Source organism: Toxorhynchites rutilus, chromosome 2 (assembly GCF_029784135.1).
Source record: "Toxorhynchites rutilus septentrionalis strain SRP chromosome 2, ASM2978413v1, whole genome shotgun sequence".
NCBI classification, from domain to species: domain Eukaryota; kingdom Metazoa; phylum Arthropoda; class Insecta; order Diptera; family Culicidae; genus Toxorhynchites; species Toxorhynchites rutilus.
This window is the reverse complement of record NC_073745.1, coordinates 34,139,551-34,165,175: the sequence shown is the minus strand read 5'-3', so window position 1 is coordinate 34,165,175 and position 25,625 is coordinate 34,139,551. Positions and strand designations below refer to the sequence as shown.

Genomic DNA, 25,625 nt, shown 5'->3' with positions numbered 1-25,625 from the left:
TAGTCCAAAGCCATGAAAAATCAAATGCAATCAATAATTACAAAAATAAAATCCAATTTTTTTGCAAAAATATTTAAACAAAATTATAAGTAGTTAAAATGAAGAAGAAAAGAATTGGAAAAAGTATAAATTGAATCCAAATGATAGCAAATAGATAAATGTAATTCAACAAACATAAATAAAATAAAATTTAAAACGAATAACAAATTAAACATGAATTATAATAAAACAAAAAAGTGAGAAGAACAGATTCAAGAAAAGATTTATGCAGAAGAAAAACATGCAAAGGTGAAACGTAATAGAAAATAATACGAGGACTATTCAAAAAGTACCGCGACTTTCGAATTTACGCAGATTACGTTTATTCAATTCTAGATTTTTTTGTGGCATTATGTTGGTACACATGTCTCTCACTTATGCAAGTACGGCTATTTTGAATGTTCAATTAATTTTTTTACAACTTTTTTTTCTTACACATGTTTTGGTTCATCTTCGATTTTTGCATATCAATGAATCAAAGAATCTGTATAAAATTTTGTGTGAAAAACAAAATTAAGTGCGCGAACACACTCCGAATGTTGATTGTGACATCTGGTGAAGCTACCTTAGAGCCAAACAACGTTTATCGGAGTTCGAAAAAATATTCTCGAAAAGATGTTTAACGACGCAAATCGGGCCAGAAGCCCGAGCACATCAGCAACTAAAATCAAATATGAGTAATCCGTGGGTATACAAAAATCGTGATACTTTTATAACAGCTCTTGTAGATAGAGTGGTCCACTCTATCCCATCCATCTATCCATCTCTATCCATCCCAAGCATTTCTATAGCCATAGTCAATTTTACTTCAGCACTACGAAGAGATTTCTCTATAGAAAAAATCGAAGATGAAGCTGTCAAAAATTAACTGAACATTCAAAATATCCATACTTGTCAGCATAAGTAAGAGACATGAGTACCGTCATCCGGGGGCAAATTGATCACGGGGGTGAAATTGATCAAACGCATTACTGAAAACAAGCCCAAATTTTCAGAGGTATTATGCAATTTAATTTTAAACTTTTTTAATCTGATATATTCAATAATAATCTGAAGGTTCTTTTTGTCAATGGATCTCAACGAACCTCTTAAATTGCATGAAAATTAACATTTTTCTGAATATTTTTTGAATTTCCATTTTTCACAGTGGTAAAAAAACATATTTTCAACACATCAAAACAATATTTATAGACGTTAAACATATTAATTCACTTCTACTTGATGAGTTGAATAAGTAATCAAATACTTGTAATTACTATTCAAACAAGTGAGAAAAAACTATTTAACAAAAAAGCACCACGAATGACCAGAACCGAATCCCATCACGTGTTGGTTTGTCTAAACTAGCTCATTGTTGACCATTTCAAGAGTTTTTGGCCGCATTAGGATAACCCGAACGGTCTCCGGATGACCTGCAGATCAGTGTTTAAATCGAGATATGGAAAGGCATGACGAAACCTTTAGGCGGATTAAATCAGGTTTTTGTCACCTCAAACTCTTGAATTATCATTAAAATGGCCGTATGTGAAGAAATAATTGATTTTCTATACATTCTCGTGCATATGATACTAGAAAATCCTGAAAAACATAGTTTGATCAATTTCACCCCGAAGCTACATTTTGAAATTTTCTGCTAAAAATGTTCCAAATTATCGCCTAATAATAGTTTTTGAACAAAACTTACCCTAACGTTTTGTGGGCTCAGCACCAGGTTTTTGGGGTCGGGGAAGGTTCTCATGATAGTTCGAGACCCCTCCCCCCTCTCTAAGGGGGGCTGCCATACAAATGCAACACATAAGCATAACTCGAAAACTAATCAAGCAAATGGAGCCAAATTTGGTATGTGGAGGTTTTTAGTCTAAGGTGGTTCGACAGTTCTCCTTCCTAAGTGGGCCTGCCATAGGAATGAAACACAAATTTTTGCATATCTCGAGAACTAATCAAGCAAATGGATACTGTAAGAGACAGAAAGTTGATGTCTTCGACAAAAGTTTATATTTTAACAAGATCTAAAACTTTGTTAATCGCTTTGTATATCGCTATCTTGACTTTAAATAAAATTAGGATAAGTTGTATTTATTTTCAAAGAAAACATGAAAAAGTTGTTGTTGGAAAAACTGTTTCCCTGTAAAAGTGTCCATCTTCTGATGTATGAACGACTTGTTGGAAATTTTAAGGGATATTCATATATATATTTTTGGGAATTATGAAAAAATACGTTTTTGAGAAAAATGAATTTTAATTTCTAAAATAACTTTTTTGTCAGTGAAATTTTTTTCCAAATTTTGTTTGTTAACTCCTAAGACGAGTTGGCATGAAATTCGTCTTCATACAGAGAATACTTGTATTGACATCCCTAAAAAGCAGTAAAATAATGTATGTATTGTATTTCTTACTCCGTAATATTGTGAAGATTAAGGTTTGAATTTTTGGCGGTGGATGATTGAAGACTAATTCAAAAAAATTCTTCAAAATGAATAACAATTAGCAGAGCCCAGTTATCTTTTCCATGCACAGCTAATATCTGCGTACAATTTATGTCACCGATTTGTCACTAGTGGACATTAATTATAAATTAATACTTCCTCGAAGACGCTTTCAACAACATACTGACTGTACTGCTATATGCAACCCTCCGAAATGAATGCCCGAATGTAACGTAATAAAAAAAAGTCCTAATCTTAGCCCGCACACATAATCGAAATTGGACAGTCCAGTATCGAGGGAGAACTCATTCATTACCCACCAATAAAGTGCCCGGGTAAGCCAGGAAACATCATTAATTCCGCTCAAGGACCGTCTCAGCGTTAATCGCGATAAGATTCCGCTCCGGGCATTCGGTGCGCCCTTATCGCCACATACTTGTAATTTATCATCGCCATTAAGCCGTTTAATCGACAAATGACCGTTATGTAAGAGGTAATCGATACACACGGCACGGGGAGGCGGCAGCCCCTAAAAACGGCCCCGGCGGCCGATCGGAAAATTGTGTTGGGTTCGTGTGGAGTTCACATCTGATTCCATTACCACCACGCCTCACACATTCGGACACAATCCAATGGTGAACTCACTGCTTACCACTGGGGTTGTTAGGGGCCGTAGGAGCAGGTGAGCCAACGGGAAATCGACCTTTTCCCCGGTTGAACAATCGTTTGAAATGGAACTGAAACCCCGCCCGACAGTCAACGCGATACATAGTCGTTAGCCGGGCTCCGGGAATGGCCGATGATGCCGGCGATGATGATGGTGATGAGGATGGCAATGGTCAAAATGTACTTTTTGGCTATCGTTTCACACATTTCACCGATCAATCTTCGGCGACAGCGTTCCGTTTGACCGCTGGATTTTGTTTTCCTGCCCCACACACACATTCCCCAAGTGAGGTGAGTGGTAACGTGAGTGAGTCGGTCCGATTTCGGGTTCATGAGAAAAGCATCATCTGCTGGATGCCTCAATTACACTTTGTTCAAGTTTTCCTTTTTAACCCCGGGATGGCAGCGGGATTTCTTTCTTATTCCGACTCCTTCCACATCCCCTCCGGGCCTGCATGAGCCGACCATCGGAAACTTTTCCATCAGCTCGCGCTGGCTGCCGTGACAAGGGCAAAAGCACTAAATAAAATCCATTTGAGCTCAGTGTCACTTTTAAGTGACCATTTCTACAGATCGCTTTCGGGTTTTTTCCCTCTCCTTTCATCGTTCCCTCTGAGGGTGGGTGCGTAGAAAATAGATTGGATGATGACACTTTTTGTGAAAGTTTAAAACAATGACTGCGAAGCTGTTTCTTATTAGTTCAGAAATGACACATCGTTTTCGACTTTTTCTCCCCTCTCTTGGTTTGGCGAAAGTTGAAAATTCTTCGCCCGCTACAAATTGTTGAGTCAAACAAATCGTAACTTCGAAATAACAACTGCTAACCGGGCGCTCAGCACCCAAAAACCAATAAAAAGTACGCGCCACTTTATTATGCGACCTCCGTTTCGGTCCGATATCCTCCGAGTTCGCCGCCGTGTGGCCGAAAACCGTCTGCTCATTCTCCCGATCTCTCGATCGATTCCAATTTTACTATGATATTTATTCACGTTCTGTTTGCAACGCACACCCACGGCTCCTCCCCCTCCAGTCACTACCACCTCTTCGCTGTTTCGAGATTGGCGATGGAGAGCCATAATACAACGCAACGAGCTGCGAGCTTTTTATTGAGTCAATAAAAATCAACTGGAAAATGCTATAGAGAGTGAACAGAAGCGGAGGAAAAAAAACTGTGTTTTTTCTTTCTTTCTTCTGAGTTCTGACTGAGCGGCGTTGTTGTTTGCACCCCTCCCGGAACGTGAGGGAGGCCGTGGGAGTTGTTCATTTGAGCGAGAGCGCTCTGCAGAAGGCAATAAATCGTTGTAGCTGAAGTGAGGAAAACCAAACACTTTTGTACAAATGGTTATTTTACAATTGTAAAAAAAAAAGAGATTTCTCTTTGATACAGAGAAATTTATGAATTAGATTAGGTAATGGAACCATAATCCGGAGTGAAGCGCGATCTGAGTGTTTTGGTTGTTAATTTTATTTTTATTAATAAAATTGAATGCGTCATAGTTTTTCTTAATTCGTTGATTGGAAACCGACTAAATAATAATAGATGTTTTATTTAATAGATTTAATAGATATTTATCATTGTCTTTCGCTAATTCTGATGAGCCTCAGTTTAATTGGATAATTGATGATTCGGCATAACCTTAGTTCCATCTGACGAGGGAACGGAATCAAAAAAGAAATGCCATGTGTAGTATCATAGCTATATAGCAAGATGTTCCGAAGCTGGAAAATAAAAACAAGAGCAGAAAATACGAAACTACTAGAGAAGATATTGGACTTCCGATTAATGTACGAAATGACGAAATGACTTGAATGTATTCCGAGGGGCGTGTGACCACAGTGCAAGTGGTGCACTTTGAAAGTATGTAAAAGTATTAAAATAGAAGAAAATAAAAAACCGAAAAAAAATTAAGAAAATATTGAAACTAAAAAAACAACAGAATAAAAAAGGTTTGAATTGGAACCAATCAACGAACAATGAACACAGATAATTCAACAAACATAAAAATAATGGAATTAAAAAAATAAACAAGAATCATAATAAAACAAAAAGTTGGAAAAATGAATTCAAGAGATGATGTTTGCAAAAGAAAAACATGCGTAGATAAAGCGGAAAAAATATGTCTGAATGCAGAATACAAAATAATTAGCCTATATCAAATCAAAAGCTGCAAAAATAAACTAAATTTCATTTCGCTACTATAAGCACAGAAGGAGAGGATCGGGTTAGGGGCCGGCCGATTTGGCATGAACTTACTCTATAGGAAAATAAAATGTAAATAAACGCGACAATGAACACACTAAAAAATTTAAAAAAAAACAAATTTAACAAAAAAGAGTAAGAATGGTGAGAAAAAAAGTGTTTAAGAGTGTAGAGACACGAATTTCGGACGTTTTTTCGAGGGCCGTGAAAATAAAACAAAGAGTATTTTTACGATCCATTGTATCATTATTTGTTCATCTATCTTTTAACAATAAAACAAAAATTGTACGGAGAAATTTTGTTCATAACTAGAAAAGTTACAAACTGATGAAATGAGAGGGTTCAAAAAAAAGTTGTGCCATGGCGTACACGATTTCAGCCCTTGTGAATATATGAAACAAAAAAAGAACGAACAGATTCTGAATTAGTAAAGATGCTGCTAACGCATGAACCTTGTAAGTCAAAAACATCTTTTTTGACAAAATGGCGGCCGTTTGAAAGACAAAATGCGGTTTAAAACGTTTTTTCTTACGTTTCCCGATTTTTTAAAAATAGTCAAATTTAAGAAATATCATTTTCAGAGGTTCATGCGATAGAGAGATGCATACAGATTGTATTCATAGAAATTCGACAAGAATCGGTTCAGTAGAACTTGAGATATCGTGTACGCCAGTTTGAAAAAAAAACTAGATTCGAGAAAACCACGATTGAAGTTCATTGTTATAGCCGTATCAGATTAGATACCGCATCACTAAAATCGCTCTAAATCGGTCAATAATGAGATTTTCGATAAGTCATTTCTAGAGTATATTCTTGAATGCCTAAACTACAGAAATATAAAGCAAAAAAAATTGTTTTTTTTTTCATATTTCTAGACTAGAACACTGCCTTAATAGGTTTCTACATTACCTTAATAATTCAACTAACAAAAAGTAATACAACAGGAAAAGAAAATGAAAATCAACAAATTGAACCCTTGGAATTCTCTTGCGCCTAAACGGCTACTGTGTTACAGATAAAACAAATGTTTATCGATAGATAGCGATACTCTTAAGCCTCAAAATGGTAACAGTGTAATATACAACAAAAGTTATCTTAAGATAAAAAATGTACACTAATGAATTCGGCTTTGTTACAGCTGAATTGCTAAATGAGCCTATTAAAATAAACTGTTGGGATAAAAAAAATTGAACCCAGAGTTATAATAAAACAAAAGATGAGAAAAGGAGATTCCAGAAATGACAGCAAAACAAAAAATATGAATGATCTGATATAAGACATAAGATAAGCGAGAAAAAGAAAATGTCGAAGAGCAGACTACTAGAAAATAAGCCAAAATCGAAGATGAAAGTTCAAATAAGCTGAACGAGATTATATTTTTTGATAAATATGTTAAGGAATAGAGAAGGATATTAAATAATTTAAACAGGTACATTGAATGATATTGAATACTCTAAACAAAAAGCTATTAGACAATTTCGGCAATGAAATTACAATTTTCGCTAGAAAATGTGAAATGAAAAGAATAAAAGATTGATAGATCAAGCCGACTTGCAAACCAATTGACCATTAAACCGACTTGAATCATAACGAAAATAAACGAAGTCATACATTCTCAAACATAGATTCAATCCTGCGTCAGAAATTACGATAAAAATACGGAAGAATAATTCGGAATATAATAATAATAAAAAACATCGAAATACTAGATGAAAAAGGACATGCAAATATCTTTAGAAATAGAGAATGAATCGGAGTCAAATGAGCTATTCCATTGCTATTTAGATGTCCGTTGAAGTCTAGAGGCATCGTCGTCTGTTATCGATCGTGAATATCGGGAGAAAACTCATAACACCACTTTTTGGCGGGACGAAGCTGGTCGTGTCTACTAGTTATGTATAAATAGAAAGCATTTAAAAAACAACGAAAAAAGTAACCGGAAAAAAATTAGATCAACAAAAAAGTCAACCGAAAGTAAAAGAAGATAACAATCAATTGCCACTCAGAATACATCCAAAGTGGCTTTATTCGACAACGTTAGTGTCATTGAAGAAGAAGAAGAAAAAGAAGAAGAAGAGGAAGAAGAATTAATAAATTAATAAAAATCAATATTTATAAAAAATCAAGAGGTAAGAAATGGTGACTTAAGAGATGACGGCAAAAGAAAAAAACATTTAATATTAATAGTAATAAATATGATTGAAAAGTAAGAGATGCGAGGATATGAAAAAAAAATTGTTAAAATGCAGCATATAATAAAATATGGCAGAATAAAATGAAAAGGTTTAAAAATCCAAATGAGATTTTTTTACGCTATTTTTTCGTTAATACTTGGAGAAATAGAGAATGGACTACATTATATGATATTAAATAATTTAGAAAAAAGTCATTACATAATTTCGGCAATAAAATTACTAATGGCGCTAAGAAAAGTTAAATGGAGGGCATAAGATTGATAAATCAGAACACAAAAGCGAAATCATAAAAACAATCAGATAACCCTCAAACATAGATTTAATCATACATTAAAAATGACAATTACTATACCAGAAAAAACACGAAAATGTGCAAAACTAGAGAATAAATCGGAATTATATAAGCGTTTCCATTTCTATTAAAATGTCCGCTGGAGTTTCTCATAACTCTCTCAAACTCATAACATCACTTTCTTGTGAGATGAAGTTCGCCGGAGCAACGCAGAAGACAGCGGAAAAAAATTAGATCAATAAAAATGTAAATTGAAATTGAGGGGCTTAGAATGAAAGGGGTGTAAGTGATTTGATCGATTTCTCTACATCGACTCTCTCTTTGGGTCATAACTTAGCTGCAAATACATTCCCAGCTGTATTTACCAATGTGGAAAATAGGTCGGAACAGACCTATTTTCCACATTGGTAAATCTATCGGATTCTATAGCAAACTTAAATTGGAAAGTTTTTGCAGTTGAGTTATTAACTAAATAAAAAATTGATGAAGAGAATTCGATCAAGTCACTTACACCCCTTGCATTCTGAGCCCCTCAATTAGAAGAAGACAACGATCTGTTGCCATTTAGAATACATTCAAGGCGTGTTATTTGGCAACTTTAGTGTCATCCAAGGAAAAGAAGAACAATCAATCATAAAGTAAAAAATAAAACAATTATAAAAAATCAAAAAGTGCGAAAAGGTGATTTAAAATATGATATGAAAAAGGAAATGTAAAAATTCAGCATACAAGAAAAAACGGCAGAATGAAATAAAGAGGTTCAGGAATCTAAATGAGATTCTTTTTCGCTATATTCGTTCATATTTGGAGAAAAAGTTTAATGGAATACATAGAATGTACTTTTCTGACTCATATTCAGAACAGTTAATTTTTAAAACTAAATCTACTGAATAACAAACTTGTCAATAATTGGGTACTGAAGCTCCCGATATTCTTTAGGCTATAAAATTCGTATAAAATTTCGTATAAAATCATTTCTGGGTATCAAAACAACATTGATGTTAAGTAAATTTTGTTTTTCAAATGAAGTGATCGAAATTTCAGTCAAAACGGTACAACAAATAAGCAAAAAAGCCATTAGACAATTTAACGAAAAAAATATTTTCCCTAGAAAAAGATAATTGAACGAACAAAGGTAAGAGATTGAAAACAAAGAATTGAACATCGACCCGGCTTGCGAAGTAAGAAAACATGAATCTAACTTGGATTAACCATACAAAATACAAAACTAAAATACTGAAACTGAAAATGGCATCAAAAAAAGTCAGTTAAAAATATACAAAGTAAGTTAAGAATCAGTCAATCAGTTGGAAAAATAAAAACCATATCTTGAATTTTGTTTTTTTTATAAATATTGTTTATAAAAATAGAAAATAGGAGAAAAAATATATAGGTGGTGTTGCTTTTGCAACTGGATTTTCCAACATGATAATCAAACACAGTTTTTATGTACAGGTTAGATTATAATTTTCCTACGAATATATACATAATTTCTTAATTTATCAGTAGTTTGCATATAATTTATTCCGCTTACGTTTAGTTCCTTCTAATAATTCACGATATAAGTAATAGTATAAGTAATAAGTAAGTATAAATACAGGGTGGGCCATTTAAAGTGGAAGCATCTGGCAACCCCATAACTTTTGACAGAGATGTCAGATTAACAAATGTCATACCGCGTTGGAAGCGTCATTTCAGTACAATTTTAACCATGGAACAATACACACCTAAACAACGCGCTGAAATTGTTCAGCTGTACATTCAAAATAACTTCTCAATTGTGTTAACTAAACGTGCGTGGAAAAATAAAAATAAAGTTAAAACATCGCCTGGAGACAACACTATACGTCGATTATATGCCAAATTTATATCGTCTGGTAGTCATGCCAGTCATCTGTCCAGACAACGGCCAAGACGTTTCGACGAGAATATTGATGCCGTTCGAGCCAGTGTTGCGGAAGCGTTATCGGACAATGATAACCGATTTTTTATTGCCATTTGTTCGTGAAAATGAATTGGACAATTACTGGTTCCAACAGGACGGCGCTGCATGCCATACAGCGGCTGCCACGACCAAATTATTGCGCGAAATGTTCCCCGGAAGATTAATATCGAAAAACGGCGATTATGACTGGCCACCGAGATCACCTGCTTTGACGCCTCCTGACTTTTTTTTATGGGGATATTTTAAATCCAAGGTATACACTGGTAAACCAAGGACCCTGGCTGCGCTGAAAGACAATATCTTATATATGCATTTCAGAGCAATAAGCAGCTGAAATGCATATATAAGATTAATCTACTGCAAATGCTAAAGCTTAAAAATATGCACTGTACCTATATGGCAGAACTGGGCAAAGTTTTTTTTTGTTTTCTTGCAGAGATAGGAAAGAGCGTAAATTGAAACGGAATACCTATATGCTCAGTTAGTGGACGTGTCAAAAATTTACAGTTGACAATGTCATAATTATTGCTTTGTTAAAATGTGTGAAATTTACAATAAACACGTAGTGAATACGAAAGGTTAAGTATAAAGGGTGTGTCACATCAAATTGCATCACGGAAAAAATGCTGTACAAATTTAATTTTCAGGAATTATATCTTCAGCTTTCGCTTATAATCAGATAAGAGTGTATAGATCACGTTGGCCATGCTTCACTGTCAATTTTTCGTAAAGTTGGAAAAATGTCGTCGAACGAAAAAGAGCGTCGTGAATAAATCCTGTGCACTCATTTCGAGAATTCGGAGTTGTCACATCGGGACATCGGTAAGATGCTGGGAATCGCCCAATCCACGGTCAGCAGAGTACTAAAACGATACTTCGAGAACCTAGCCATCGACCGGAAGGTGAAGAACGGCAAAAATGGATGCTCCGTCAGTGAAAAAGATCACAAGCGCGTAGTTAAGCAGTTTAGACGTGATCCGAGAAGTTCGGTCCGGGATGTCGCCAATAAGCTGAATTTGTCAAGTTCATTCGTCCAGCGGACCAAGCAGCGGGAGGGCCTGCGTACATACAAGGTTCAGAAGGCTCCTAACCGCGACGAAAGGCAAAACATGGTGGGGAAGACGCGAGCCCGGAAGCTGTACACCGAAATGCTGACGACGCCGCATTACCTGGTAATGGACGACGAAACCTACGTCAAAGCGGACTTTCGTCAGCTGCCGGGCCTGTTGTTCTTCTCCGCAGAGGACAAATTCAGCGTTCCGGAGGAGATTCGCAAGCAGAAACTATCCAAGTTTGCCAAAAAGTACATGGTGTGGAAAGCGATCTGCTCCGCGGAAAGCGGAGCGCCCCCTTCGTGATGACCGGCACGGTAAACGGGCAGGTTTACCTTAAGGAGTGCCTACAGAAGCCCTTACTACCACTATTGAAGCAGCACGAGGGCCCGACCATCTTCTGGCCGGATCTCGCTTCGTGCCACTATTCAAAGGACGTATTGGAGTGGTACGAAGCCAACGGGGTCACCTTCGTGCCAAAGGAAATGAACCCGCCCAACGCGCCGGAGCTTCGCCCTATAGAGAAATATTGGGCGATTATGAAGCAGGCCCTCCGGAAGAACCCAAAAGTTGTCAAATCGGAAGCGGACTTCAAGAGAAAATGGATTTCTGTTCAAAAAAACTACAACCTGACGTTGTACAGAACCTTATGGACGGGGTAAAGAGGAAGGTGCGAGCATACGGGCTTGGGCTCGAAGTATGAATATAAAGAAAATGCCAAAAGTTGTTTAATAGTTTTTATTTTACTGTCTAAAATTTTCAAAAGGATCGGTCTGCTGGGCGAATTTCTACAGCGTTTTTTCCGTGATGCAATTTGATGTGACACACCCTTTAGATCTCATTGGGCAAGTCAACCTAATTTCAATAAGAAAAATTGATAGAGCAATACCAAGAATTCGAAAAAAAATCCTTAAATAGATATTAAAGAAAACCAAACTATTTCATAATTGTACAATATTATTTAACAATCCTTGATTAACCTTAAATTTAAGGGCTGGAAATGCAAATGAACAACCCCTTCAACAGATAGCAAACGGAGCCTTCTTCCATCCAGAGAATATTATTTCGACACAAAATTCCCTGATTACACTCTGACTCCCACTCCCAACAGCTGTCAGCAGTTTATTCTTCGGAAATATTTGTTCACACACTGGAGCTGAGTTATTTCCGATGGAAAGGCTGCAAAGTTCCCTCCCCCCTTTCCCAGCTCCCCCACAAAGCGGCGGAGTAAACTGGAAATAGATTGTATTCGTAAACTAATTTGATTATGTGTTTTCACTTGGGTGCTCGATCTAGTCCACTTCCAACCAAGGATGGATTTCTTTCCACATAACCTACCCAAAATGGTGGGAAGAGGGGCGGTGTGGTCGTCATCTGGAGCAATCGTTTGGGAGACAATTTGTTGCCACTCGGAGGGCTCCCGTGTGGTTTACGCTTACGCCAACGAGAATATAAGCGACGCCGAGAAAGTCAATTTTAGTACTTGTTTTTGTGCTCAAAAGTGGTACCTATAAGGCGGGGGCGGCTCTCCTGCCAACAGAGTCGTAAAGATTTTACCTACCTATAGGCTTGGAAGAGTTCTGCCACAAGTGCTCGAACACAGTTTGCTGGCTGTAATCTCCAGCTGCTGCTGCTGCCGCCAATGAAATTGCTTTATTTCTACTGAATTTCCACTCGTCAAATAGGAGTGGGTCGTAAAACTGGCTGTTGTCACGTAATTCTTGACGAATAAGTTGATTATAACTGAGTGTAAAATGTAACCACTTTTCCACTTTGCCGAATGACGAAATTTACTGCACTGATAGTTCGCTCTCGAACAGGTGCTTCCGATGGGAATGGCTTGACGAATATGTCGCACTAAATTACTACCGAGATAGAGAAATTAATATTCGAATCTGGTAGCGCTCGGAATAGCTTGGAACGTTTACAGTTTCCACCGCTCGATAACTGCTAAATATAGCGCAAGTAAGCTTACAACTCCGAACTGTTTATGCTTTGCGTAGGAAGCACGTGAGCAAGATTACCTTCTCGTAATCCGCTTTGAATCCGTCACCAAATACAAACATTCTCTATGTGAATTTTTTTGAAAAGAGCCCTGGCAAACCAGGACTTCCTCCTTCATCCCACGCTATTCATCCTGACAAAAAAGAATCCTCTTCGTTTTGTGTCCACATCGGAAGAAGGAAGCTGTCGAAAATGTAATGTTACATATTACAGTCCACAATGTTATCTCTTCTCGAGAGTTGATGTTGACGCCACATTAGACGAAGTCTTGAGTTTAAAAGATAGCAATGTAGGTGGAAGGGAAAGGAATCAACAGATACACGATTCGGAAGCGTTTAGAGCTTCTCGTGGTTATGCCGCATCCTCTGCTTTATAGGAATAGATCTGTTCACTTTTCTCCGGAGAAGCGAATACCGAAAGAATGTTGATCCTTTTTTTTTGAGAAAGGAAAAAGACCGATGTTGCTACGCTAAAAATACGATTTCTAATGGAACGATGTGTAATGGAACATATATATTATTAATTTACAATCAGTGTGCTGAAATTGAAACTTAGTATAATTTGGAGCGAAATAGTTCTTAAATTCTCCAAACAAATAGCCATTACTTCATTATCTTATTCACTCATTTTCTCATTCTCTTATTCCCTTTATTCGACCTTTTTCCTCTTCGATGTTATATGTCTGTAAAGCAAGCCGCTCAGGCAAAAATATGAATTTTTGATTTCAACTCTAGCTGCATCATAGTGTTAAAAATTGAAATTGAAATTTGGCTCCAAATTGTATGTAACTTCTCTACTTTTCGCATTGTTTATGTTTTTATTTCGCCATCATCTCTTGTTGTTTTGTTCACCCCTTGTGTTCGTTATAATGTTGGTAATTTGTTTATTAATATATTTTTTAGACTTGGGATTACATTATTGTCTATTGCATCATTTCGAATAAAATGTAACTTTTCCTCTATTTGTATTATTTAATTGTTGATAATTATTAACATTCTTAGTCATTATCATATTTAATTTTTTTTATATTCTTCCTCTTCCAGAATTTTTTGAATGCTTTATTCTTTATCCCTCTTCTAAATTTTGACTTGCCTTGGTTTTTCTCTTTTTTGTACTGTGATCCATTTTTCCTAATTTATTTTTGAGATCAGGGTTGCGAGTGAAATATTTATCACATCCTCAGTTGATTTTGACGCTTGAAATGACTGATGTTTAACTAACCTTATTGTCTTTTCACCATATTTTCAACTTCAGCTTCTTATTTTTGACTTTTTTTTTATACTAAATCTGTTTGATGGTATAGCATTTACTATTCCTTCTGATAGAATTTCGATTTTCTTCACTTGTATCCTCTGTTTTGTTATGTGTATTTTCATTTTCTTACTCCTCTTACTTTTCTTAATTAATTATGTTTTTCATTTGACGTCATTTCTCGATTCTTATTTTCTCACCATTGCTTTTTCATAATTCTTGTTTTTTATATCGATTTTTCAGTTACGTTGCTCTTTTTTAGTTGATTTTTTTGCTGCGTTACTTATTGAATACTTTCATGTTGAACTTGATCTCTTTGCTGTATGTTACAATCCAAAACATACAGGATTTAAAAATATTAGAAATATGAAAAATAATAAAATATTACAAATATTTAATATACAAAATATATAATTGTTATTATCAAAATCTAAAATATACAGGTAAAAAATTAAGTGTAAATAGAAAGCATTTCGGTATTAATATTTCAGTGGCTTCAGTGGTTTTTTACCTTTCTATTTTTCTTGAATATCCCAAACACCATTTTTTCAAATAATTAAAAATAACGAATTGGAATCGCATTTTCAGTTTGGTGATAGGTTAAGGTATATTGGAAGATGTATTTTCTTTTCTTTTTTATGTCAATGACAATTCGGCTGAAAGGTTTAGAAGGTAACACAGTAAAACTATTTTTTTTTTGCAAAATTCAATTTTATTATTCAACATAATTGCCTTCGAGGGCGATACAGCGATTATAGCGATCTTGCAACTTTTCGATACCATTTTTATAGTACTCTTTCGGTTTTTCCAAAATAGGCATCAGTTTCGGTAATCACTTCATCATCGGTCCTCAATTTCTTGCCAGCGAGCATTCTTTTCAGGTCTGCAAACAGAAAATAGTCGCTGGGGGCCAGATCTGGAGAATACGGTGGATGCGGAAGCAATTCGAAGCCCAATTCATGCAATTTTGCCATCGTTTTCATTGATTTGTGATTTTTCCATTTTTTTCACAATAACAAAAGTTGCTTCACTCTCAGTGCTGTAGCTCACAAACAAATCGACCGATTGCTGTCAAATTTTGACACGTATCCATTGAAAGATGGTGCTTTGTAGAGTCAAGTAGATTTTTGCAAGAGACGCCATCTAGACGTCAACCTTTTGAACTTTCCAGTCGAACTGTTGTAGTGATTACTATGCTGTTGACAGCTGAGTGAGCTCCCCAAACTGGTGGTACGTTTTTTTCAGAATCCAGAGGGTCGATTTGGATTATATTGGTGAAAGTGTCCGCTACATATCATTTGCTTTATATCTTTCTTACTTCTCTCAGTTTAAATTGTACTATTTAATATATTCTTTATCTCTTTTAGATTTTGATCTCATCGTAAGTCTTTTTATTTTCATGCAATTCATGATTTTCTTCTTATATTCTATACACTCTTATTTTCTACTGGTTAATATTGTCTAAATATTGGCTATAATTTCATCACTCTTTTCCCTATTTTTTAACAGATTTTTCAGTCAACTTCCTATGTTATTGATTTTCGTGTTATATCCAATTTAGTTCAGTTTTCTCGCTTCTAGTTTTCATTTTTTTCTTTCTTTTAACCAGTAGAAAAAAAGCGAAATCGAACTTCAAGTGGCTTATTTCATTCTGGTTAATTTTCTTGTAATCTCGTCTAGTATTTTGTTAATGTTTTAACTCTACCTTAATTCAGCTTCTCTTTTCGAAAATAAGATTTTTTTTGCGAAGCCATCTAGGTGAATTTGTAGCTTATATTTTTTGTCTATTCAGTTATATACATACGAGAATAGAAGGAAAAAAGAAGCAGAAGAAGCCGACAATCCCTTTGAATAACAGAAAAATGTATATTAAAATAATATTGAAAATTAAGAACTATTCCTCTTTTTTTTTAATCATGTTTTTCTTTTGCCGTCATCTCTTGATAATCATTTCCTACTCTTTTTTATATATCTTGTTTTAATCTGTTGAATAGTATCATTTTTTTTATACATTTCTCGTAAGCTGAATTATTTTTTGCGTAGTCTATTAAATATTTCCAATTTATACTTTTCTTACTCTTTTCATTTGAATAATAATAACTACATGATTGATATTTTTTCTGAATTCGTTCGTCGACGAGAGTAGCATATTTTTGATTTTTTTACGATTATGCAACACAAGTATGCAAATACTTTCATTTGTTTTTAATCTTTCTTGAAAATTTATCTCATTAATTCATTTTTTGTTCTTTGTTATTTTGACGTAGGATTACGTCTTTCGGGAACATATTGGGGTACAAATTGAAAATCGAAAATCGAGCACATCTTGAAAATTGTCCAATTTCAAACGCCTATTGCTCAGTCATTTCATGATGGATTGATGAAATTTTAGCGTCAATCAATTTCGGCACTCCATAACAATTTTTTATATTGAAAAAAATAATATATGTCATGAAACTAAATATCGAAAAATTGAAAAATCTCAACCCCTATCCTAACGGAAATACCCACTTTTGATTGGTCGAAATTGACGACACATGCGGCGGGTCCCTAACAGAGACATCAAAACCAAGCTGCCTAGGGAAAATCGATATTGCAAATATATGAAAGTAGAGGGAAATTTTGTTCCTACCGAAAAGTATTCCCAAACAGAGACTTCAAAACCAAGTTGCCTGGGAGAAATAGGTATTGCAATTACATGAAAGTAGGGGAAACTTTTGTTCCTACCGAAATGTGTTCCCTAACAGAGACATCAAAACCAAGCTGCTTGGGGGAAATTGACATTGCAAATATATGCATGTCGGGGGCATTTTTATATTGCAAGTAAGGTGAGTTATACGATTAATTCTAGGTAATAAAATTCAAATTTGGAACTTTAATGTTGGTTGCTTCGTGAAATTTCATATCAATTTAGCACAAGTGTAACTGTAAAATTGTATATGGTAGAAGTTGTGTTTAAAAATGACTTGATATGCTCATATGCTTTCCACATGCTCTACATATAGTATAAGGTGTTTTTAGGCCAATTAAAATACGTATTGGGTGGAATAAACACTCAGAAAGTATAATTTATAAAAGAAAATTACCTTTTCCATTTCGAATATGTTTTCTCAATATCAAAGTACAATGTTTATACTGATGAGAAAAATTGATAATTTTGTTCGGTATTGGTAATTATTTTATATAATATTTGTGAGTTTTTTTTCTTTATTTCATCCATACATAACACAGGAGGTATCTCGTCTAGGATCACAGGGGGCGGTGTTCATCATATCTCGTTTCACTTCGGTATATTTTATCTGATTCACACCATTCAACGACTGTTTACCATCTTTTTGTCATCAGCATTCGGTAAACACTGGTGGAGTGAACAAATAATACCCAAAAACCAAACAAAAAAGCCTTTTTCAGGGTCACCAAATCATTATTAAATAGTTTCACGATGTAATTCTTCAAACATATCCAAGATGAACAGATAGCCTAACGGAATCCTACGTCAAATATGCGGTCGTGTCTCGAACACAACCCCCCTGTGACTTTTTTTTTATTGATTATGTTTTTGTTTTGCAATAATATCCTGATTCACCTGTTTTTACCTTTAGTTTTCTTATACCACATGTTTTATTTTGTCCATTATTGTCCCACTTTTATTTAAAGAATTGTTTTTCTGTTGAATTATCTTTTTTGAATTACTTATGTCCCATTTTTAACTTTTTCACTCTTCACTGCTTAATTTGCTCATTATTTATGAATATTCATTATAGCCCTTTTCATGAACTTGTTTATTTGAGTTTTAACTTTGAATTTTCTTTCTATACTTCCAATGGTTATATTCTATATCTTTCTCAGAATTTTCTCTGATTATTAGTTTCCTTAACTTACTATTTTTCATTTTTTTTTATATCTATCTGTCTTAAAGTGGGCTATTCCCATTTTCTTGTTCTCTACTATTTCAAAAAACTATTTCGTCGGCTCTCTGCTCTCTAGACATTATTTTTGTTTGTTTTATCCAATTAAAAATCGTTTCTTCGTTACCTTACATTTTCTTATGTATTCCATCCACTTTATTTTCAAATAACAAAAAAACAGCAAAATGGAATCCGATTTTCTACTTCCCTTTATACATAGACGTTGTAGTTCTACGTCTTTATTTAAAGATGTCAAATCAGAAACTATGTTTCTACTACGTTCAATAGGTTTTCTGTAGATTTTTCTTCTCATTCTAGAGAACATTCTCTTCTTATTTTAAATCACTTTGAATCGTATTATTGCCTAACTTCGACTTTGCCATACAAATGAAACACAAATTTCTGCATTACTCGGAAATTAACCAAGCAAACAAAACCAAAGTTGGCATGTGAAAGTTTTAGGGTGCAATAAATGTTTCTATGATGGTTAGACAGTCCTTCCCCCACTCAAAGGGGGGGCTGCCATACAAATGAAACACAAATTTCTGCATTACTCGAGAATTAATCAAGCAAATGAAACCAAATTAGGCATATGGAAACTTTAGGGTGCAATGAATGTTTCTATGGTGGTTAGATACCCCTCCCCCCTCTCTTAGGGGTGGCTGCCATACAAATAAAACACAAATTTCTGCATTACTCGAGAATTAATCAAGTAAATGGGCGGGACGACGTTTGCCGGGTTAGCTAGTATATGTGTAAAAAACAAATAACAAAATTGTTTTTTGCCTCTATAAATACAGTGAAAAAAAAATCGGAGACCGTATATGATCGAGTTCGCCCTACATATAGTTTTTCATGTAGGATCACATGTAGATTCCATTTTTCATATTACTTTTATTAAATTTTACGATTTCGCAATGTATTGAAATTTTATAAATTTTTAAAAATTCATATTTGAGATTCTGACCCTGCACCACTATTTGTCAAAATTTGTTGAATTGAAAGAGTTTTCCAATAAAAATATATTTAAATAAATCGAAGGATGGGTCTTTTAAAATACGAGAGTTTTTAACATTGAATTAAATTTTTGAGTAATATTTTTTAATAGTGTATTTAAAATATTATTTTTACTAAATATTTCAATGATTTTCCGGTGATTTCGCCACACGTCATATTTTAATCAGACAGTTAGGATTTTTTTTGGAAAAAAAAAATACATTTTTCTACATACGCCCTTGTGTAAAATCAGTCGTAATTAAAATTGGTCATATGATACTGAAAGTTGAGAATATGGGTAACAGCCATCATATGTATCAAAAATGTATAACAACGGAGAAGGCCAACGAAGTCGGTGTTAAAAAGTGTGTTGTTCGTGTTTGATTACCTAAGTAAATTTTACTCAACTTACCGGATAACTTTGAAATATTAGGTTGTTCGCAAAGTTGTTTTGGTCCTTTTAGGGATAGCAATTTAGACGATTTTTTTGTAGTTTTTCAGTGAACTTAGTAAACTACCGAATCGTTTTCGGAATCGAAGATCTACAAAAAAAATCGTCTAAGTAGTTATCCCTAAAAAGAACGAAACCACATTGCGAACAACCTAATATTCCATATTTCAAATGAAGAAACAAATATGTTCGCAGTTACAGTCAAATTATGCGACCTAAAACCTCTTAACCCTGGCATTCACCCAAAGGAGGATGACTTTAACTGCGGCGAATCCCCGTAAGTGGAGAGTGAAATGAAAATATGGGTATTTCATACCCCACAACTCCTAGAACCGCTCCGAGCTGCAACGGCAATAATAACAACCCGAGCCAACAACATTATACCCACACAAGAACTTTCAGAAACATCCCATTTTGGTGCGGAGGGAAGGACCTGTTTGTCTTGTTTGACTCCCTTTGCTCTGCTCCTGTGTGTTTCTCGTGTGTTCTCATATACACACTGTCGGAACGTGACGTTTTTATGTGTACCGTATGAAGTGCAAATGGAGAACCATTTTGCTCGTCGTTTTCGGCTGGAGATGAAAGTAGTACCTTTCTACCAGTCGCCCCCTTCCTTCTTTTATTGCTTCTCTGTAATTTGGCATAAGTGGCTCTGTCTTGTTGGCAATCCCCCCCCCCCCAAATATGTGTGCCATGCTTCTTGTTTTTGTAAAGCTGGCTCAGGACGACGAATATACGCATACACAAACACACCCACGCATACATGCACACGTACACCTACTCACGATAAGGGTTTAATTAAATAAAATGTCCCGCTCCCGTTTTCCATTCTCATTTGTACATTTATTTTGTTGGTGTCGCCTCAGTCATCGTTTAATAGGCTATTTTCCACCCATCGCCGCCCGAAAATTTCCACCGAATTCCCCGAAGTTTCAGCTGTTTTGAAGCTGTCAGGATTTTATTTCATATTTACGGTTTGTGTATGACTTGCGAGTTAGAGTAGTTGCTTGCGGGAAAGCGAAATGAGCCCGTAAATGTTTTACGAAAACGGTCGCACGTGGAGTAATTTTAGATTTATGGTTCCTGTTCTGGTGATGGGGGAATCATATGTCACCGAAGTTGATTCATTTCAGCATATTGAAAAATATATGTTTGGAAAAAGAAATTACCCTTGATTGACATGCGTGTATTTTCCGTTATTTCATTTCAGGCTGGCGCTATCTCTCGATGGCGATCATTTTTGTGGCCACTGCGATGCTTTGCAAGGAGCAGGGAATCACCATCACCGGGGTCTGTGCAATCTACGAGATCTTCGTAGCTCAAAAGGTAAGAGTCTAGCTGTAACGCAAACAAATGGCACGAAGGAAACAATTCCGAATGAGTGTAACAAACTTCAAAAGTTCTTTACTCTGGCGCGTTACGAACCCAAACAATTCCAACCATTCTGGCTAACTTTTGCCTCCGGGGCTACGCCTCCGGGTGGACGCGTGAGATTTACCGCAAACCGGGTGCTCCGGGAACCGCGCCGCGCCCTCCGTCCATTTTCCAACCGTCTGCGGTGGTTTTGGGGCCACGTGGCGGCTACCGAAATAGGCAAGAGGGGAAACAAACAACATTTTCATTTTCGCGCAAGCGAAACCTCCACCCCTCTACCCCCTCGGAGTGTGCCCTGCCCCCTGGAGGAATTTTAATCACAGCCTAAGCTCTTCTGCTGCTGTGTTTTTGTTGGCATAAGTCTGCTGCCCCACGCTGTGGTCAGCATTCGCGTTTTTTGTTGTTTCTTGTAACTTGTGGATTAAATTTAATTTCGAGTGATTTTTTTTTCTCTCGCTGCTGTCCCCGCTGATGACGCACGAGGCGCCCCTTTTCGGGTGGTGGTGGGAAGGACAGTATGTTTTGAGACGTTTTCTGGAGTCAAATTAAACGCCCGTTCATGACAAGAGATGGACAAAACGGTTAATTTCAGTGAGCAGCTCAGAGCCATGTGTAAAATGAAACGAGCCGGATCATCAAGCAGCAATTTATGCAGATATGTGAAGAATGGAAGACGTAAAAAATAAAGTTTAAAACATTAAATAGTGCATAGTGTAGCAAAATATTACTTCATTCTAGATTTTCTCTAATAAATTGTGTGATTTCTGTCATCTGTCATCTCATTGCATGTTTTGCTTTATAAACATAATCTTTTCGATGCTATCGTATGAAAGTATATTTAGTCTTGCACCTCAAACATGTCCTGCTTTCGAGAAAGTTCGCTCTCATGGCACTAAAGTCACCGAAATACACAGTACATATTTTCAGAACGTTTTCGTAGAAGCGAGGATGGACAAAGTTTCGATGTATTCCACCATTTTTTAGCCTCCTCAGTGTCCTAGAATAATGAAAGAAGGGGTGTGATAACCAATTGCTATTTGCCTAATTATTTTATAACTTTTGACGAATTCCATGCCAACTCGTCCTAGGAGTTGGCAGCATCATCTCAGATAGCAGCGAAACGTTGTTGCTGTATACACATGGATCTTTTGAACATCTTTGCATACTTGAAATATTCAAAAAAGAATTAGACTATGTTCTCGAAAGGGCCAAAGAATTTTTCTTGATTTTTTACAAAAAAAAACTCAAAAACTATATTATATATAAAATTAGGATCAAAGAATGAAATGTAGGAAATTATTTATATTTTATATTTTATTTTTCCAACATACATCGAAAGATGGAAGATGGGCACTTTTACAGGGAAAAAGTTTACCTAAGAACATCTTTTTCATGTTTTCTTTGAAAAAATTACTACTAATCCTAATTATGTTCAAAGTAAGGATAGCAATATAGTGTATTCGATAAAGTTTAAGATCTTGTTGAAATATGAACTCTCGACGAAGACGTTAACTTTCTATCTTTTGTAGATTCTGGAATAGAGGGCATTTTGAAAATTGGTGTCAATTGGACTGTCCCCTGAATAGCCACAACCGGTTCGTTGAACCCTTGCAGCCAAAACCTTGTAAAATGGCGGGAGTTCTACAAGTTTTTCTAGTGGACCAATTAAAACAAATTATTTTTTTACGTAATCTTGGATATATTCCCTTCATCGTGCGTGAGATTTTTTCAAAATAGTGATTTTTGACAAAATGGCGACATTTATTGTAAAAAAATGCGTTTTTGCCTCAAAAATCGAGACAAAAACATTCACCAAAATTTTATTTTTCAAGATATCAAAAAAATCCTTTGTACGATGACAGGAAATTTAGTGGAGAATCTGGGAAAAGCCATTTCATCAAAATCGGATGAACCGTTCCGGAGGTAGAACTCCCACCAGTTTGAAAAACTTAGTTTCTTGAAAAACCCGTTTTAAATTTTCGATCCGCGCTCCTTACGTAAAGACTTAGGTCCACTAATTAACTTGTAACTTTGGGACGAAGCATCGGACGAATCTGGGACAAAAACTAGAGTGGACATCCCAGAGAACATTTTAGGCCAGATTTTTTTATTTTTTCAAGTTTTCATAGTGTACTACCCCCTCAAGCAGACAGTTGTAAAAAGAGACCAGACTGAATACACGCGAGCTAACACGCATTCGGGTTTCCTTACGTTTATGCATCAACTGTCGCGCCCTCCGCGACAGCGGAACACGTTTTATGGCGACCGTGACAGAGACCGACAGAGACCATCTTGGATTTGAATTTTTCAAGATCTACTGTGTTCTACTTCATTTCATACCCATATTGATGAGGTTTTGAGAAAAATATAAAAACCGTAATGTTTTGGCGGCGGCCAGTTTGGATTTGCATTGTTTATGAATAAATGTATTCTACTAGTCAGGTCCATTCATTTGATACCCATTTTAATGAGATTGAGAGAAAAAAATTAGTTCGCCGTCATCCTGGATTTTCAAGATCATGGAATACGCAGTTTTTCTAATGACAGCAGAGGTAAAGGTGTGTTCCAAATTTCATATCAATCGGTCATCAGGAAGTGAGTCGAATTTCTGCTAATGTGGGACAACGCTATTACCATATAAGTCAAGATTGGTCACTGGTTGATGCATGTCGGTGGCAGGGTTACCATATCTACAGAATAATCTGTATTTATATAGATTTTTCAGAATTGAGACCAAAACACAGATTTTATAATGGCAACCCTGGTCGTTGGATGGCCGTGAGAGCAGGGCTCGCCCTGGCCAGTTCCTATTTTACTATCGTGTTGAACTGATTAGCGAAATTTTTCGTTCCAGAATATGCTCAACGTAAGCATAGTGCAGAGCTTACACTGACAAGCAGAAGGAAGAAAGTACCGCATAGGTTTTAATATTATTATGTGAAGATTGGCTGTGAATGATTGAATCACACTTACGAATTGTTGATTTTATATGTTAACAAATAGATAGATAATAGATAATGAATATGTAATTACCTCGGGCTGCACTGTGTCTAGCACGAGAAGAATCTTCGCGATGCATACTGAGTGTGCTACGTGCGTCGTGTATTGTTTTCACGAGAACAAGAATGAATCATGAATCACTCCTCTTCAACTGCAACTACAAAACCATGCAAACCCATTGGTAGGACGACCAAATCTTTCGACAGAAAATTTATATTAAAAATTACTATGCATCCTAAAACGATACCCGAAGTAATCAAAACGACTTACTAAGTGATCTTTTCTATCTTTAAAAATGGCCAATTTGGAAAAATGTTTAGTTTATTTCGGCCTTTAAAAACGTCGCTGTCGCTGCCATCTTGTCACCAGCAGAATGACTGAAGAATTACATATTGGCGACTTTCTTCTATCCATCAATTAATTTTCGTGAATTCGAGCATTGTTCACGGGGTAAAAGTGGTGTCACAGTGCAGCGCATTTCGGATGACGTCTGTGAAGAAATTATTTTTCAACAGTTAGAGCTGCGTTCTTCGGTGGAGAACTGAAGATAAAAATTTATTCCGCAGCGGTTGCTGTCGTTTTGCTAACAGATACTGAAAAATTACCTGGATATTCATTGAGTTCAGTGTTTTCTGTGGCGCTCTAAACGGCGAGCAATCAACAGTAAATATTAAAAATTTAAAAATCTGCTCAAATTGGCGTTTTATTGCTTAGCGAAACTCGTAATCTAACGGTTAACAATGTGGTCGTGTCTTTGACATCACACTTTTTTCTTAATTATTTTTTTTGCGGCCCATAACACCAGGGCTAACACGTGTTTGTGGCTCCTCGAAAAAAAAAGGTTACGTACCACCGGGTTAAGCTAAACAAAACTTTTTAAAAAGCAGGATGTCCCAAACATAGAAATAAATATTGTGATGGGAATTTTGGAATGGGTAACATATACTAAGCGATTCCATTTGAATTGGAAAGGTCGTTTTTTTTTATTTTTTTTTATTTGGCTCGAACAGACGCATTCGTTATGACCATAAAGGACAATTTGGACAGGATAAAAGAACAAAAGGGCCTAAACAAGAATTGTTTGAAAATTTTCAAAAAACATATAACCTAGAAATGGTTGGTCCGATTGATTGGGTGTCTTCCGCAATATTTTAGGTTATTATTGGGGTTATATGGAGAAAACATGCACATGCAATAGAGGCAAATGAACTGAAAAATTTAAACCCTCTCAAAGCCAAAAAGAAGAAGAAGAATCGTACATGCTAAATTAAAAACTCAATTTTCACCAAAAATGATTTTTTTTATACATATACATATATATATATATATATATATATATATATATATATATATATATATATATATATATATATATATATATATATATATATATATATATATATATATATATATGTGAAATATTACAGCGGAAAACTGCACAGTGCCCCAAAATGAAGGAATAATAGACAAAAAGTTATATTTAAAAAAAAGTAAGATTTTTAAAAATTATTTAAATGTTTCTTATAAATGTTTTTAGACCAGATTTTATGAAAGTACGCATAATTTGCAGTTAAAAAAGTGAACGACACAATTTACAAAACGTTCCCATTTCTGTGACACAGTGATTTAAAAAAAAAATAAACTGGAAATTCTCAACATTTGGTCGTCTGATTTTTTTTTTTAGTCCTTTTATCCAAGAATTACATTTTTCTAAAAGAGCAGATAATATTCGACTACAATGCTTCAATTAATGGAATGATGTGGTTAATGTTTATGGTATGAGTTTGTGTAGAAAAATATACATTATAACAGATCTTATTATTTTG

General features: G+C 35.4%; 1 protein-coding gene across 2 annotated transcripts in view; it reads left to right on the top strand.

The window, feature by feature from the left end:
- LOC129770761 (protein O-mannosyl-transferase Tmtc3-like) overlaps positions 1-25,625 on the top strand; it is a 640,228-nt gene that overhangs the window by 377,389 nt on the left and 237,214 nt on the right. For both annotated transcript variants that reach the window (XM_055773813.1, XM_055773812.1), the window contains exon 6: positions 20,636-20,751. In XM_055773813.1, the coding sequence (XP_055629788.1) occupies positions 20,636-20,751 (116 nt within the window). The remainder of the gene's footprint in view (positions 1-20,635; positions 20,752-25,625) is intronic.